This window comes from Dermacentor albipictus, chromosome 2 (genome assembly GCF_038994185.2).
Source record: "Dermacentor albipictus isolate Rhodes 1998 colony chromosome 2, USDA_Dalb.pri_finalv2, whole genome shotgun sequence".
NCBI classification, from domain to species: Eukaryota; Metazoa; Arthropoda; class Arachnida; order Ixodida; family Ixodidae; genus Dermacentor; species Dermacentor albipictus.
The window spans coordinates 124,814,701-124,832,055 of record NC_091822.1 but is presented as its reverse complement, the minus strand read 5'-3'; the positions used below and the strand labels follow the sequence as shown (position 1 = coordinate 124,832,055).

The window sequence follows — 17,355 nt, the reverse complement described above, 5'->3', positions numbered from 1 at the left end:
CTACACTGAGGGAAATGTGGAAGGCAGTGCCATTGCGGACGTTGAGCAGTGCATGTGCTCAACACCACTGATTGTAGGATCTATTCTTGCCTCAATGCTTCCCGATCTTGAGCGGTTTTGTCAGGACAAAAAATGCATTTCAACTGGCATTTAACCGGTTCAGGACACTACTACCTGCATGCTTTGCAGGAGCAGTGGTGTAAAACTAGTTGAGAAATCTGCATATTGTGGCAAGGAAGTTAACTGAGAACTGCAGGAGTAGTACAGACTCCAGACATCTGCCAATTCTCGAAATGGCTCTTGTGCAAGCCAATGCGAGGCCTAGGAATCGCGACAACTGGCAGTGAAAGTTCACTCTTGCCAGTCTGCTCATGAACTGATGTGCTCAGATTGGAGAGCAGGATTACCCTTGAACAAAAATTCTGCGCTTCCAAAAGCCCCATTAGAAGCAACATGTGCACTTGCGTCATGTGCAAGGCTCTCCGACTCATGACCTCCAATGTTTTCTCCGCATAGCTCGCGCCTCCTGGCATTCTGAAGTGTGTCACAGTTGCGATGTAGCAATAGATAGATGCAATAGATATGCAAAGCAATAGATGCAAGCGCTCCAATGCTAGTGCCGCCTGACGGCATGGGAACTCGGGCACAAGACTAACTAACTTCTCTCTTTGGCTGCAAGATGGCACCGAGCACGGAATGGGTGCACGCTTCGCGAGTCTGACACCTGGAGGGCTTCCGGATCATCTGGACACTCATTTGTGGGATCACACCAGCGAACGAGTTGGGCATCAGTGTGCGACATGGGAGAACATTTAGGATCCTTGTGTGGCCAGTCAAACCCCACCGATTCCTCAGCATATCCAATTTCATGTGTAGTTCAGTAAGCTAGCCATTCTTGGATAAAAGGAGCAATAAATTCCCTTTGTGTTTGCACTGTGTCTTCCTCCTAGAGCTCACAAGACCCCATACATGTGCTGGCTGGGATGACAAATGTCACAACACCATGGTTTCCATGACAAATTGCCCACATTCCCTGGGATCACTTTCAGGGGATATACACTTTTGTGTGATGTAGCATCGAGCATGGCACCTCACTGGAATGATGGGCACCTTGTTTACAATCGAACAGAAAGCGATATTTCAAAATGCTACTGACCAACAATACGGAGCGAGAAAAATGTTGCAAGTCTTTGTACTATAAAGTCGAACCTCGCAACAAATAAAGCTGCATCCAGCACGAAAGTACATTATACCCAATATTCATTATAAAAAAAATTGCGGTGCGGTGAGAAACATTGCCGCGATGCCGCCTGTGCCCAACCATGCTGATGACGAAGATGACAACCTCGAATGTGCAAGCGAGGTGCTAGAGAAGAAGCCTGAACTGAACGCTTGTTCTATTTGTCTTGATTAAATACCGCTCTCAGCTCTCGTCTCAAGTGAGCCGTGACACTGGTGGAGGTGCTGGATATCGCATCATCGCCTAATGATAGGGAGGACTCCTGCGAGTAGCCCTGCATCCAGCCCTTCAACACATCATCAACGCGTCGAGACACCTGTGCACCACGCAAGCTGCCGCCTGTAATGTCTGTGTCTGGAATTCAGTCTCTTGCAAGGAACTTTGTCAGCAACCTCACTGGGTCAGGAGATGGCGCTTACGAGTCCAACACAGGCGACTGTTCAAAACAACCTAGTCCCCACAAGCTTCCACAGTGACACGTACGAAGAGGTCGAAGACTGGCTGGACCAGTACGTATGCGCAGCTAAGGTCTATCAGTGGCATCCAGACCAGAAGCTTTCCACTGGGGTTCCAAAAACCCCCAGGCACATTTGACAATATGGAATGGATTTTGCCGTCAGCTAATTGATACTTTTGGAAGCACCGATAGCCGAGATAATGCATAACGCCTTCTCGAGTTGCACATCCAGAAGCCTAACGAAAATGTCGCCATGTTTGCCGAGGACACGTCTCATTTGTTTCACTGCAGGGATCCCAACATACCAGATTTGAAGAAGCTGAACCATCTTACACGGGGCATCAAAGAACAGCTATTCGCTGGTGTTGTGCGTAACCCCCTACAACAGTGGAAGAATTCATTAAGGAAGCCAGAGCAATCGAACGGGTGCTCCAGCAGCGTTGCCGGCAATACGAACGCCTTACGATGCGATGCGCCTGCAGAAGCCGCAGTACTGACAGCGACAGAAGAGACTTCGCTGTGTCAACTGATAAGAGACATTGTGCGCGAGGAGATTGCGAAGTAAACTGCGACACCGAAGGAGTTTACTGTTGCTTCGGTCACTGAAGCTGTTCGCCAAAAAATTCGGCAAGCCTTGCATCTGCTGAGCCACTCCCTGAAACGTGTCCTGAGCCGCGCTTCGAGCCACGTGCATATAGCTACGCAGACGCTGTCCATCGCCCGCTTTCTACCGTGCCAGTACAGCAGTACCACCAGCAGCCACCTATAGCTGCCAGGATACAGAGGGAGCATTTCAGGCAACCCTAACTTCGCACGACCGAAGCATGGCGCAATGCTGATCGCCGACCATTGTTTTTTCACTGTGGTGAAAACCAGGGCACATTTATCATTTTTGTCCTCATAGCCAGGGTGGCATCCAGGAAATGTCACCTGCCACTCCGCGACAGTTTCCAGAGACATCCACGCTTCGATGACAGTGTCACTCGGCAACAAAGCAGCTCAGCTAATCTTCGGTTGCGCTCGCCGTCTTCGTTACGTTATTCTTCGTCAAACCGTCGCAGTTTCACCGACGCGGTAAGAGGCCGCTTTTCAAGCCCACGGCGGGGAAACTGAAATCGGAGACCTTCGGGGGGAAGGTCTCCGATTTGAATTCTGTCTCCGACTGAATTCTGCCTACGCAACAATTTTCTTTTTAGGAGGAACTTCTCAACAGGGAAGAGGTATCTACTAGTCGTCCCTAAAACTCAACGCAGTGAAATCTCGCAGACCTGTCACGATGAAGCTACCTCGGACCATTTAGGCTACACAAGAACATTAGCACGGATCAAAGTACTACTGGCCACGGCTCGCAGCACAGGTGAAGCACTACGTTCAAACATGCCTTGACTGTCAGCGATGAAAAGTGCCACCTACGAAACCTGCCGGACTATTACATCTCGTTCCAGTGCCGGAAACGCCATTTGCACAAATTGGGATGGACCTCTTCGGCCCATTTCCAATATCTGCTGCTGGAAATAAGTGGATCATAGTTGCGAATGATTACCTCACGCGTTATGCAGAAACCAAGGCACTTGCGAGCAGCACAGCAGCCGAAGCCGCAAAGTTCATCGGAAACGTCGCCCCGAGACAGTGCTCCAGCGGTCAACGTAACTGACAGGGGAACCGTGTTCACGGCTGAACTTTATCGAACTGTACTTGCGCTCAGTGGCACGGCACACAAAAGGACGACAGCCTATCACCCACAAAGCAATGAACTTACGGAGCGCCTTAACAAGACTCTTGCGGACATGCTGTGCATGTATGTTGATGTGGAACGCAAGAACTGGGACCAAATATTACCCTACGTAACATTTGCTTATAATTCGGCTCGTCATGAAACAATAAGAATGACGCCATTCAGTCTCCTCTACAGTCGAGAAGTGGCTACAATGCTGGATGCTATTGTTCCTCACGATTCTAGCGATTCCGAGACTGACGCTGCAGATTGTACAGAGCGCGCATAACTAGCCAGCAAGACCGTGATGCCCGACGTTGCAATCAACACCATCGATGCATCATCTACCAGCCCGGCCAAAGAGTCTGGGTTTGGGGGCCAGTATGCCACCAAGGTCTCGAGGACAAACTTCTACGCCGATATTTCGGACCATACAAGGTTCTACGACGCCTTAGCGATGTTAACTATGAAGTCGCTCCTGACAGCCCATCCTGCTCGAGGCGCCGTCAGGACCTGCCCGTGACTGTGCACGTGGTGCGCATGAAACCTTATTTTTCTGAATGACATGGACACTCTCTGGTTGGCTGGACACAAGGTGCTACCTACAGAGCATCAGGGCGATGCTCCTTCTGGAGGGGGGCAAATGCCGCGACACCATGTGTGCCCAACCAGGCTCACGACGAAGGCGAGGACGTCGAGTGTTCAAGTGAGTTGCTAGAGAAGAAGCCTGAACTGAGCGCTTCATCTAATTGTCTCAGTTAAATACCACTCTCCGCTCTTGTCTCAAGCGAGCAATGACAACATTATACTTTGTCACATCCGATTTATTTTATCAAGATTCAACTGCATTGCCAGATGTCAAACGCACCCGGTCCATGTCTTTCTGCATCCTTTACTTGTTTAACAGACTCATCAGCTCCATTATTGATGACTTAAAGCAACAAACTTGGAAAACGCAAAAATGAGGAAAACAGAGCGCTTTGTCATGCTTTTCATGATGCCATTACTTCCCCGCCTGCTTACACCCAACGCCAATGCACCATCTCATCACAAATGGCCCTCACTCTGGTGCCTTGCACAAAACAGCGTACTCACCACGGGGTCCTGTGGCATTGGTCACAAAGGGGTGCGCTGGGGACTGGTGCAAAGAGGGTGCAAAGGGAGAAGGCCCCACAGCGGGAGGGGCAGCGGCACCCCCAAGCAGGAACTGCTGGAATGCCAGTGGGTGGAGACCCTGGGCCAGGGCCTGCTGCAGCATCTCAACGGATGGCCCACGGCCACTGCCGCCACCAGCCACACCTTTCAGTCCACCAGCTGCTGCACAGCATGCAGACGGTCAGACAGTATGCCCACAAGTGGCACGATGGACAAAACAGTAGTTGGGCTACACACACATAGTGAAGCGTTTCTATAACAAAGTGCATGGGACCTAGAAAATACTTTTTGCAGGTACCAACCTGTGCACTTTCTCTGGCTCCAATTTAGAGCAAGCTCTGCATCGTAGTGATAAGACTTGGAGCGCAGTTGGAATCAGCCGTAAGTTACTGTAAGGGGCAAGCTTACTGTAAGGGGCAATGGGTCGACTGAGTGGCGCAAGACATCCGAAAGAGTTTACAATGTCTGCAGCTCCTCCAGCCACTCTTACAGCAAGGTGGCACTTCCCAGAAATGTTTTGTCAGCTGAGGAGCTTCGCAGCACGTATGCCTCAGAGAAACCGTCTTAAGAACTGTTTGGCAAATAAAAGCTTGCACACAACCTGGAGCATTCTGAAGTTTCCAAAGAGTCTTCGCCACAGTCATTACTTTTTTGGTTTACACTTTATAGGAGATTTGCTCAACGTTGTGCCAGCTGTCATGATCATCACTTTGCGACCAAGTGGTAGCCACTTCAAGTGCCAGTGGCTGTTGTCCCACAGATGTCGCTAGACGCAGCTGTGTAAAACGCAGCACTTTACAGTTGCAATCCATCCGTCACCCGCGCCTTGCTCACTCACTGCTCTGCCATACCATTCGAGTCTGGCTGAATCACACTCGCATCCCCAGTAACAGCACTCGCAGTGGTGTGAAAGTTTTCTGCGCTCACTGCACTGACCGTGGTGGGCTCGGGACGCAGCCATGGCAGCAGACTGGGGCGCCGCCGGGGCGCCAGCCGCCGCAGCCCTCATCATGCCCGGCAGCTTGATGGCAGGGTGCCCCTGCTGCTGCTGCCTGACTAGGCCCAGCACACCTGGTGGAGGAGGCCCCCTCTGCTGCTGGAGAAGGCGCTGCTGCTGCTGCTCGAACAGCTTGGCCATCATGTCCACCTCTCCACCACTTCGCATGAGGCTGCCCGCAGCTGTATGTACGCAGACAAAACAGTGGGACAGAGGGTTGATTGATTCATCAGATTTGCAATGCCAAAGCCACACAGTGGGAACTACCTAGGGTCCTGTAACATGCACCTAGATCAGTGCATGGGCATTTTTGCATCCCAACCCTATCAAAACGCAGCTGCCTCAGACAGATGTATCTGCAACACCATGCACCAAATGCAAGTTACCTAATTACCACAGCAAGTAGCAGTTCAGTGGGTCCATGCAACTTTCAAGCGAAAATTTTTACAAGTTTCAAGGACATTCGAGACCCTGACTACACCTTTACAAGCATCAATGCCTCCTTTACTAGATGATGCCTGCCGCGTCACTAGTTTTCCCATTGGAGCGGAGGTTCCTGTAGTTTGGGGTAGTCGCGGAGCGACTGCGCTCGCAGCCGACCCTCCTCCCTGTTGCAGAGGAGGTGTCGATGCCTAGGCTGGCACGCGCTTGACCAATGGCTTAACGAGAGACTGCGGGTCCTGCCTTCTGCCTTCTGCAACAGACGCCGCTAAAATCTCGGAGGCAGGAAAACGTGATGGAAGTTTGGAGCAGCCACTGCAACTAGCGCTCGCAGCTGACCCGGGTGGAGAAGAGCAAAGGGGAGAGAGTCCGGAACCAATTTCTCAGCTCACGTGGCAGGCATCTAGTAAAGGAGGCATTGCAATTGCTAAAGCAGCATTATGTTTGACAGCTTCGAAACAAATGTCAAGAATTGCCATAATTTTTGCACACGAACAAAAAGAAAAGCACGAACAGCAAGCAAGCAAACAACCACTAAACATAGCGGGAAAACTGCCCAAGCTGCTAAATGAATTGGCTTGGTTCACAACCTTCTTTATGGCCAGATTGCCAAGAAAAAAACTAAGCTCAACCAAAAATGAACAGAATTTTAAAGAGCTTGGTGCAATTTAAAGGTCCTCAGGGTCTCGAAAGTGGCATTGATATTCAAGGGCTTTGAAGGACCATTACAAAACCAGCGTGCACCACTGAACAAGGCACGTTTAAGCAGGTGTATTCAGAATAGATTGCTACATTTCAGGTGACAACACGTGGCATCATGCCCGATGGCAGTAATGAGCACGGGCTGAACTACAAGAGAAGTAGAATATAGCTGACCGCAAGTTTTGTAGGTTTGTTCATTACGCGTGCTCTCTACTAGTTTTAGCCAATCCATGTGCTCCAAAAGCGACCAGTTAGGAGTATGGCACCAGAAGTAGAGACAATGGCTACTTTGACATCTTCAGTTATCACACCTAAATACGTATACAATTCAAAAACAGAAGAACACGAATAAAGAGCCAATTTTTGCCAATACAGACAATACAGATGATGAAGTGCACAATAAATGCCCACACTAAATGTAAGCACCGCAAGCTTTAGAAAGCCTAATTATTTAGTATCATTTCATCTTTGGCCACATTTTGCTAGGATCCAGAGAATTCTAACTCAAAACAATTCCAGCCTCCTACTACCAAAAGTGAAGTTATGCAAATCAACGAAGTTCCAAGTCACATTTGTAACGGTGTGGCAGGACACGAAATCTAGGGAAGAAACCACAAAACTGGACAGAGCGCTGCATCCTCTCTCGCCCGTCACAGGACACCCATTGCCAACAAAACTCATTTACAAGGGTTGCAGAGATACAAACTACAGAGCAAGGGAAAAAAAACTTCAACACCAACATACACTCAGCAGAAAATTTCTCAGCACGTGTTTATAGTGCATCATCTCAGTTCAGTGACCGATCGTCGTGATCTTCTTCATGAACCCCTACTGGTATGTTTTTCAAAGGACCGCATAAAAAACATGTAACAGCCAGGCAAATGTAACACTGAGGAAGGCCCCAAATCGCCACAGCAAAGAAACAGCTCTGAACCAATACAGCTATTAGTCACGCCACTCATAGCAATGTATGAAGTGAATCTGTGTGACCTAAACGTCTACATGCAAGATGCAAGAACATGGCAGAATAGCAACACATCAAATGAGAGCATAATACACAGAGGTGAATGGGCTTCAGAACACCACAGGGACAATGTGATACAGCAGCTTGGAAACGCAACAGCGATGGAAGTATCAATGGGGTTGCACTGTATGAACACATCACCATTATGAACCAACTAACTAGACCAGCCACAAATACAGATCATGCCAGACTCACCCTGCTGCTGAGGTGGGTGCTGCTGAATAGGCTTGGAGTTTTTAGCATCAGACGAACTCTGTGGCTGGGCAGCTTGGTTGCCCTTAATGATGGCCCTGCCAATGGTGGGGGCCCGAGGTACTGTGCCATTGTTCATTCGATGCTGCTGCTGCTGTGGCTGCCGAGACGTGCCATCACTGGATGTGGTTTCCCCATTGGCCTTGGGGCCACCTTTGTCAGAGGCTGCACAGTGAATCGAAAGCCACGTAGTCAACATGACCCAACATCCTGATCAAGGACAGGAATGCCGATAGCAAGGGTGTTAGAGCCGAGCTCAATAAGCAACAGCACAATTATGATGCCTTGATATTCTTTGAGAACTACTTAGTATACAGCTATAAGGGTGCAGGTGCATTCAAATGCAGCTACGGGTGCAGGTATGACTTGTGTTGGGCTCATAAGGGTAAAGCTAGCAATGACGATTTCCATAAGATGTAAATGCCGCAAAAATAATTTCTCGTTTAAAATTACTAGCAGACTGTGGCAGGCACCCTACATGCTTGCCCATAAAATTTTAATCGCATGTATTGTGGCTTGACCAACTGCCACACTCTGAACAGGGCCTGCACAAATGCGTTGATTACTACTGCCCCTAGTACGGATTCACAGAACATGCAGGGTGCATGGGCACCCTACAAGGTGTACCACAAAGGTACACGTACCTTTTGGGTCTTGGCGCTCCATGTGCATTTTGCGCATCACTGATGTTGGAGTGAATGCAGCCATGGTAGGACTTAAGCCCTTGGATGGCGATGATCCCCTGTTTGTAGTCAAGCCTTGTGTCGTGGTCGGCGAACGCGTCCTGCAAACCACAACACAAGAATGCCAGTATCACCACAAGGTCAAGAGCGGCTCGGGGACCAGCAAGGAACAGAGGGTGGCTAAGCACCTTGAGCTAGCCAGTTACCGAACTGTGATCAGCCTCTACGTGCTTCAGTGTAGTCCACTCGTGCGTGACAAACTGGCAGCATTGAGGTAACGTGCGGTAATAGTAACCAGTACGTGACTTTACGCATTACGCTTACTGAAACTTTAAAATTTTTGCACTCCCAAGAGGGGTTGCAGGCCTCTGACATGATTGAATTCAGTGTTTGCCTGTTTCCAATGTGACCCATGTGGTTGGTTGCACACTCGTTTTGACACCAGTCATTGCAATTTTGATGCCTCCCAGCACTTTCAATCACGTTCCAGAAGACTTGATGCCATTAAAAAAATTAAGTGTCACAGCTGCGCATTAATACAGTGGCAGAATTGCATTTTTACGTAGCATAAGGTAAGTAAGTGACAAATCAGCAGTGATAAATCATCAGGCATCATGCAAGCTTACGAGCTCAGCAAGCACAAAAACAATGCATGGCCGAGTAACAGATGCCCCTCCTTCCCCCCACCCCCCCCTTATAGTAACAAGAGGATTCTACACATTTCGTATAAAAAGTGATGTCCGAGAAGTGTGTATTCACTGGGTCCAAAGGGTTGCAATACCAGAAAATCTGCAAAGCTGGCAGCAAAGAACCGCCTTCTACTCCAATGCGTAACACCAACTGCCCATCCACAGGTTTTCGGTGGTTATGAAATGTCTTTGGTAGAAAGGTGGGCAAAGCAGACTAACTTACGTAGTCACGTGCTGCAGAGCTGACCTGCACAGCAAAATTAGACTTGATTACTTATACCATGCCACTAACAGACTTGCCAGGCTTATAATAAGAAAAACACTACAGTCGAACCCGGCTACATCGAACTCGCAAAAAAATGCCTATCAGTTCGATATAGAGCATAATTCGTTATAGGCCTGCTAAATAACTGGATGTAATAAAAGCACATACCATATATAAAATCACTTTATTGATGAAACTAACTTAGTTTCGCATGAAATAGTCCTGCATTTTCTTCTGCTTGGGCAATTTCGCTGCCTAGCTTGTCATTGGAGTCTGAGCAGTCTGACATTGTGAAAAGGAGTCTAAGCAGCTGAGGCCACAACCTTCTGCATTTGCGCAGGAGCACCGGACTAGTGTGAGCATACCAATCACTTCGGAGGATGGGAGCAACGGACCATCGTTGTTTTCCTAATTGTGCCCACTTTCATTTGTGCTCGGTATGATGATGTCGGCAATGTTTTTTGGCTCTCCCGTGGTCGCGACACCATCATTTGCACTCAAAAATTCGTCCACCACTGATTCGTCAACAGCTTCCGGAAATTCTCACAGCTCGCTCCAAACTTCGTCAACCACAGCAACAACTTCGTCGCATTTATCAGAATTTACAATCATCACCGAGCATGCGGAAGCCGGCACGGCTGAAGCAATTTCGGATGAAGCACTCTACACGGCCGTGCGTACGCGTTGGGTGCCACGAGCGCCGGATCGCGAGTTTGGCCGCTTTAGCCCTAATCTCCCCCCTATTCTTCAAGATCGCGCTGGGAGTGCTCCTCAGAATCTTGCACGCTGCGGGCACATCTGACCTTTCACCGCATCCGACCCAATTTATGATTTAGAGCTTCACAACGAAAGGCGAATTCTGCCGCTTCATCACGGCAACACTGCGGGAGAAGGCCCACAAGGTGCACACAAAATGAACCAGAAAAGCAGCAAGACGACTCGGACTTTCACCATCTTGCACAGGGCACAAGAGCCTCTGATTGGCTGTCTGAGCAAGTGCTGCGGGCAGGCCAGGATCATTTTTTTGCAGAGGGGGTGTCGAAGGCTCGTCCGAGGTAGCGAGGTCACAGTAGGGAGAGTGGTTGGATGGAGCCGCGCCGCCGGGTTTCCCCACCACCGCGAGGGAAAGACAACTTCTGGGGGCACTTTTCTGCCGCTTGACGTTCGATATATCGGGAGTCGCTGCTATTTTTTGTTCGATGTAAGCGTAATTTTTTCTATACATACTTATTGTAACTATATCGTGTCCACAAATTGTTCGATATATAGAATAATTCGATGTAAACGGGTTCGATATAGTCGGGTTCAAGTGTACAGTCAAAGCTGAAAGATACTGAAATTTAGCGAAATACAATAACCATTGCCTTGATGCCAACCTGTTATCTTTAACCCTCCGAGGGTCGATTTTTTTCTCTCCATGCGACCACCCAGGGTCAATTATTTTTATTGCAGATTTTTTAAATTCACCGTAACTTTTCTCCGTAAAGTGACAAATATTTTGCGTTGGTATATATGTGCTCTTCATTCATGAATAACAATAAAAAAGGAAATAAACTTAGAAGAATTGAAAATTTGATTGTTATATTTCTAGGCTTTGAAAATGCACACACAAGAATATTTCGCAAGATTGAAATGTTCCTGCTCTTACACTAATATGTACATCCATAGCGTAATCGAACTGCGCAGGTGTGCACACTCAAGAAAACTGGTTGTGTGCCCGTTAACAAAGCAAAACGTGTGACAAACTTCCACTAATCTTCATCTTATCATTAACCAGAGGCAATTAGTTTTCACAAATCTCAAAACAAAACAAAACAAAACAAAAAAGCAAAGCAACGGAAATGCATGCACGGCGGCATCCTTCCTATGCGCACGCCCTTGAACATTAAACGAGCGAGAAACAAGCGGTCGCCCTTTGAGTGATTAGTAACGAGAAAGAAGCTAAAACCTCCCGCGCAACGAAATCCAAACCTCTACACATCTGCGTACGCCAATGCGCAAGCGGTACCATATAGACGTGCGGGAGCGAACTAGCATTAAAACGAACCATGCAACAAAAAAAGAGAGAGGGAGGCGCGCAAAAAAATTCCCTGCATTCCCACATAGTGGCAGCACATGACAACAGAAAAAGTTACGAAATTGGCATGCTCTTTAAACATATAGACGGCGCCTTAAATATACAGCCTTGACCATTTTAGGCTTCGCTTGCGGCGCCGTACATTTACGTCATTGACCTTCAAAGGGTTGAAATTAGTCTATTTACAGTAGACAGCACAAAAGTAGCAGCAAACTTGGAACAGCAGCGAGTGACAGGCAACAGTGTTTTAAGATTGCAGCGGCTTTTTCGACAACTGCCTTGAATCCAATTTCGCCTCCTTCGGGAACTTCTCACAATGTGCTTGCTTGAAGCAAGTGTTCTGGCATATGGCACCACAAAAGGGTGGCACAAGTACCATCACAACATTTTTTTTTATGCCTTTTTGTGCAATCTTGTGCCACCCCATCTTTAGAACCCATTGAAACATGCATACAACTGATTTTTCACAAAACTTGAGTAAGCAGTAGTAAAATCTAGAATGCATCGAAATTCATAAACTTCGTGAAAAATTTTTTAGGGTCGGCTGGTATGCTCAACATGTTGATCTCTTGTTAAAGCTTCACTAACATGGTTTTGTACTGTTGTTGTGAACAGGCACACCACTCTGTATTCCCAGTAAGCATGACTTGCACTACAGAAGTGAATGCTTATGAAGTTTATACATGACGTTCTGGTAATGGCAGTTGGAAATTTCAGATGCCTATACACAGTGGGGCGCCTCTCATGTTATCCTTGCAACTGTGAGAAAAGACAACACCCTGGAAACTTATTGCACGAACATGCTGTTAAAATGCCGTGAACACCCTGTTACATATACGAACATGAACACTATGCATGGCTCAGCCTCCAAGGGTTTACAGTGGCCCACTGATAAGGTGGACTCAACGGAGACCACCTTAAAGGGACACTAAAGCGAAACAATAAATCAGTTTAGACTAATGAAGCGTTGTTTGAGAACCCTGCAGGCAGTCATTTAAAAAAAAATAGTTCGATTATTAGATGAGAAAATGAAGGTCCAAGTATCAGTATTTGAATTTCCCGCCGAAACCCCAGCGCTGGTACGTCAGCGTGACGTCAGGGATTCCAAAGTATGTTTTCGCATTTGGGCCGCGTTTGCTGAATAAAGGTTCCCGAAACTTGCCATGTTTAATATTTGGTTCCTTCAGAACACAATGTAGTCAATCTGTACCGATATATATAATTAATACCCCAGAATATGCCATCAAAATCTAAGACGTCACAGCCCCCAGGTGCGGAAACTTAAGTAGGCGTCGCCACCCGTATTTCGTTCTTGCGCTTTTTCTGGCTTACCAAACGTCTTATCGTTGCAAGAGCGGTGTTTTTGGTGTTGTAGGACGGTAATTTACTGATGGAGAAGAAAACATTTTTCACTTAAGTGTCCCTTTAAAGTACAAAATATGTTCAGCAGAGAATGAGCGACTTGTTCCGAAAGTGGCAGCAAAAGGTGTTTCTAGATTGTTACTTTCATGGATGCTTTATTTTTCACGATATTTCGTGGGACTAGCCCTGGATGATTTGGCATCTATGAGAGAAGGCTTCCTTGGCACATTGCGAAGCACATATTATCATAGTGCAAGGATTACCCTCACCCGTCAATGTGTCCTGTGCTATGAAATTGACAGCAACTATGAAGTGATGGTTTGAGATTATGGCCCAAGTTGGTCAATGCATGGCTGAGCACATATATGCCTGCCTGTGACCCGAGTCAGTCCGTATTTCGACCATTGTCACGCTGTCGCTACAGGAAGTAGTCAAGGCACATACCATATTTACTCGCATAATGATCGCACTTTTGTCAGAAAAATTGACACAAAATCCCGGGTGCGATCATTACACAGGTTAAATTTCCTGCGAAAAGATTTTTTTCGTCCCACGTTTGCTGCGAGACACCAAAACAAAAATGGCGGCCGGCAGAGCAAGCCGAACGTGCCGAACGTGATTTTTTTCTTCTCGCAAGTACATTACGTGCATTGAAACAGTTTCTTCCATATCAGTAGTGAATAATATCGTAAATATTGGCAAGTTTGCGGCAATAACGTAGCCATGTCCACTTTGAGGGACAGAAACAAATGGGCGTGCTTAGCTGCCAGTGGCATAGAAACATGGCCGGCATGCTGCGGAAACTGCGGCATCTGTCTTCACTACTATCCTAATACAGCCCGTTTCCACTAAGGATGGGTGAATATCTTAGCTGTGTTATAAGCGTCGGCGTATGAATAGGGTACACTTTTAATGTATCAGTGTAAACGTGGTTACTATCGTTGGCGCTCGCGATTTGTTGCGTGCCCACGAGTGCAGATGAGAAGAATCGAAAGACACCTTTTTTGTTGTTGACCACAACCATTATAAAGCCTACACATAATAAAGGCAAGTTTGGTTGCAGCTTTTTTTTAGTCATGGAAGTGCGGAAAGTGATGAAAGTAATGAAATGAGGCATCTACTTAAGAATGTTTGGTGCGTGCAGACCGCTTTGTTTGTCTTGAAGAGTCGTTCCCGTAGCATTCGACAGATGGTAAGCGCGATGAATATTAGCTAGACTTTGCACATGAGTTATCGCTGCGGCAAGTTCGGGGTGCGATCATTACGCAGGTGCGATCATTATGCGAGTAAATATGGTAATTGAAATCGACCGAGCTGCAATAACTGAATGTTCACAGGTTTCTTGAAACAGTCACTGACTGATGCTTCCCTCACGCAATCACCACTTGAAAATAAAGATGTTGCCTGGGATCGTGTCACTTTTTGACACGCAAATGAAAAACAAATTCAGCCACAATGCAGCCTTTGAACACTTAATTTGACATTTAATATGAAAACAGTAGAGAGAGTTTTTTAAAGAGGAACCGTTGCATCTGCTGTTAATTAAAAACCAAGTCCCAACAAGCCCAAGGTCTATCTCCAGGTCAGACAGCCTTCTTTCACAAGGTACATTTGACTGGTCCTTAGTGCTCAGATTTTGTTTGCAGCAGTCCTTCCAGTGAACGGAGTCCAAGAAAGCCTGCCTGAGCCGAACATTCAGTTGCTCCCAAAGCTATCGGAGGAGCCACATGACCATAATTCTGTCAGATTTCGGTCACGCGTTCACCTCATAGAAAGAGTGCCTTCAAGCACTCGAAGCTGAAGTGGGTGCATTTCTAGCGCTCAATTTTGACAAGCCAAATGCAATGTGCCCTGCCAGAGCACTCCAGGATGCTCGAAAGTGACCAGTGAAATGTACCAACAATTTCGCAGGCACGAGTGTGATGCCTGCGACGCTGTTCAGTTTTGCGGCGAGTCATCATGTTGCCCTGCAAGAGCGAGCAGAGAGTGGCTCAAACACAAAAGAGTGCTACAGGCACTTACGCTGGGATGAAGATGGGCTGGGGTCGGTGCGGGACAAAGGGAGCATGCAGGAACCATGCCAAGCGTCTAAGCACAGGAGGAAAGAGTTGACAGGAAGAAGGGAAAGTGAAGGCCACACACAAACCATGGGAAAGGAGGCACAGAAGCATGCGCGAAGTAAGATTAGTGTCCCACCAAAGGTAGGCCAAGAACAGGCATCCCAAATGAGGAACCTTATGGCCCAATTCACAAAGCCACAATCCATCCTGTCCTGTCACCACTGCAGCACCGGTTTCCGTCATGGGAGAGAGCTTCCTCGCACCTTCTTTCCTCAAAAACTGGACATCAGCAATGTTTGCCAACAATCCCAATGTCCCCTACGTCCCCGCTTTTGGGGAGAAACAGGTGACAAAAATGCTCTCCCCTATAAGAAGGTCCAATGATGGTGACGGGATTGGGCAGATGACAGCTGTGTGAATCAAACTTAAGTGGAGGATCTGCGACAGTGCTCCAATATAACCAACGTGGCACCACACCTTTTTCATGCTGTTTCAGTTTCCTTTTGAACACTAAAAAAGGTTTTCAGGAATTTCTAACAGAGCCAACTGTGGCTGGCAGTGAAGCTTGTCTAGAACAACCTGCTATGCAGTGCGCAAGTGAATTAAATGTTTATGTAAATCAAATGCAAAAGGATGCTGCAGCTATAAAAGCCGAGCAGTGGCCATTGCAGTTTCAAGTGTAGTGGTTACTGAATTTAGCAGCTCTCTGGAGAGAGTTTCTCCAAACAGTGATACACAAAGAAAAAAAAAAGCACAAGGAAGACCGACCTCTGTGCCTCCTGCTGCTTGCGCAGGTTCTCCTTCTGCTTCTGGTCCTCGAGTATCTTCTTGAGCAGTGCCGTCTGCAGGATGGATTGCGTGTGCACCGCCAGCTCTTGTGGGGACGGCACACGCGGCCGTAGGCCTCCGCTCTGCAGCAAAGGACAAAGTCGCACACGAGACTGAGAAACCTCTCAAACCACCATGCAATTGGCAGCAGATGTCACAGGGATGCAAGACAGAACTTGCACACCTGTTGTGGAACAGCGAGGCTATAGACAGTGCTACTCGGCATACGGTTTCCTACCAAAAAAATCACTATAGTGAAACCTAGTTACTACGAATGCCACATTAACAAACTTTTCAGAATACTGAAAACTTGAATCTGACTTGAAATTTGACTTGACTTGAATCTGAAACTTGAAACTTGAAACTGAATCCCCTGCTGACTTATGGTTTCAATGTAACAAGAATACCGAAGCTTTCAGAATAACGGTTGTTAGTTTCCGTTGCATGTTAACGCCTACATTCTACAAACTAATATTCTGAAATCAGGGAATTCTTGGATTGCCGTGTATCCTTCACGGCAGCTGAAAGAGTGGCAGACAAGGTGCAGAACGCGGATGCCACAGTGCACTGGTTCAGAAAATCTCGGACAGTTAATAAAAAAACGTGGGAGAACTTTAAAAATCTATTGCGGAGCTAACAATGCATCTGGTTTTGCGAGTGCATGCTCCGCCCAGGCAAGTGTCGCTTAGCAACGGAGGCACGTCTCTTCCTTCTTTCGACCTTCTTCATGTGCATGCCTGTTCTGCACTTCTTTCTGCGGCCGCTCTAGCTATGCGCATGGAAAAATGTAACCTCCGTACTTGCGGGGATGCCATACGGTCGCACTTTACGCACGCTTGCACTTTGGAATGGTTCAGGTGTACGCCTCCAACAAGACATTTGCTATGTTGACGGCAAGGAATGTGAAAAACAAACAAGAAACATTGCGCCTTGGAGGTGACATGGAGCTTCCTTTTTGTTGGTAGTTTTCTCAGAGTCGGTGTGCTTTGCACACGTCACGCTTACTATACGGTGGTGCGTGGCGGCGGAATGCATGGAAAATAGCAACAGCGCAGGTCAAGAGCCAACTATGTTTTCATGGATAGCTCAAATGGTGGGAACTAATGAACTGATGTATTGATGGGTGCAATGGGTAATTTTAGGGCTTTCACTATAACGACCTTTCAGAATAAAAAATTTTTTGGCGGTGCCGCATAATTCGTTATATTGAGGTTTGACTGTAGATGGAATTCTGGCGTCACATCTACAAGTGGGTTTGCCTTAACTTGGTCCTTCTGGCTTCAAATGACTTTGCAAATTTACAAATTGATCCTTTTCAACAACGTATTTCTTCACAAAATCAATTGCCATGTTTGTGCATATGCACAAGCATAGTAACAGTTACTGCCACAAGAACCCCCGAAGCTACA

The 17,355-nt window shown here is 47.2% G+C and overlaps 1 protein-coding gene across 7 annotated transcripts in view; it reads right to left on the bottom strand.

The window, feature by feature from the left end:
• Window positions 1-17,355, bottom strand: part of LOC135910728 (eukaryotic translation initiation factor 4E transporter-like) — a 79,871-nt gene that overhangs the window by 8,093 nt on the left and 54,423 nt on the right. For 3 of the 7 annotated variants that reach the window (XM_065442769.2, XM_065442774.2, XM_070533941.1), the window contains 7 exons: window positions 15,887-16,029; window positions 15,081-15,146; window positions 9,578-9,601; window positions 8,627-8,766; window positions 7,926-8,147; window positions 5,503-5,745; window positions 4,507-4,728 (listed from right to left, as the gene is read on the bottom strand). In XM_065442769.2, the coding sequence (XP_065298841.1) occupies window positions 4,507-4,728; window positions 5,503-5,745; window positions 7,926-8,147; window positions 8,627-8,766; window positions 9,578-9,601; window positions 15,081-15,146; window positions 15,887-16,029 (1,060 nt within the window). The remainder of the gene's footprint in view (window positions 1-4,506; window positions 4,729-5,502; window positions 5,746-7,925; window positions 8,148-8,626; window positions 8,767-9,577; window positions 9,602-15,080; window positions 15,147-15,886; window positions 16,030-17,355) is intronic. The other 4 variants (XM_065442770.2, XM_065442771.2, XM_065442772.2 and 1 more) reach the window with 4 other exon arrangements.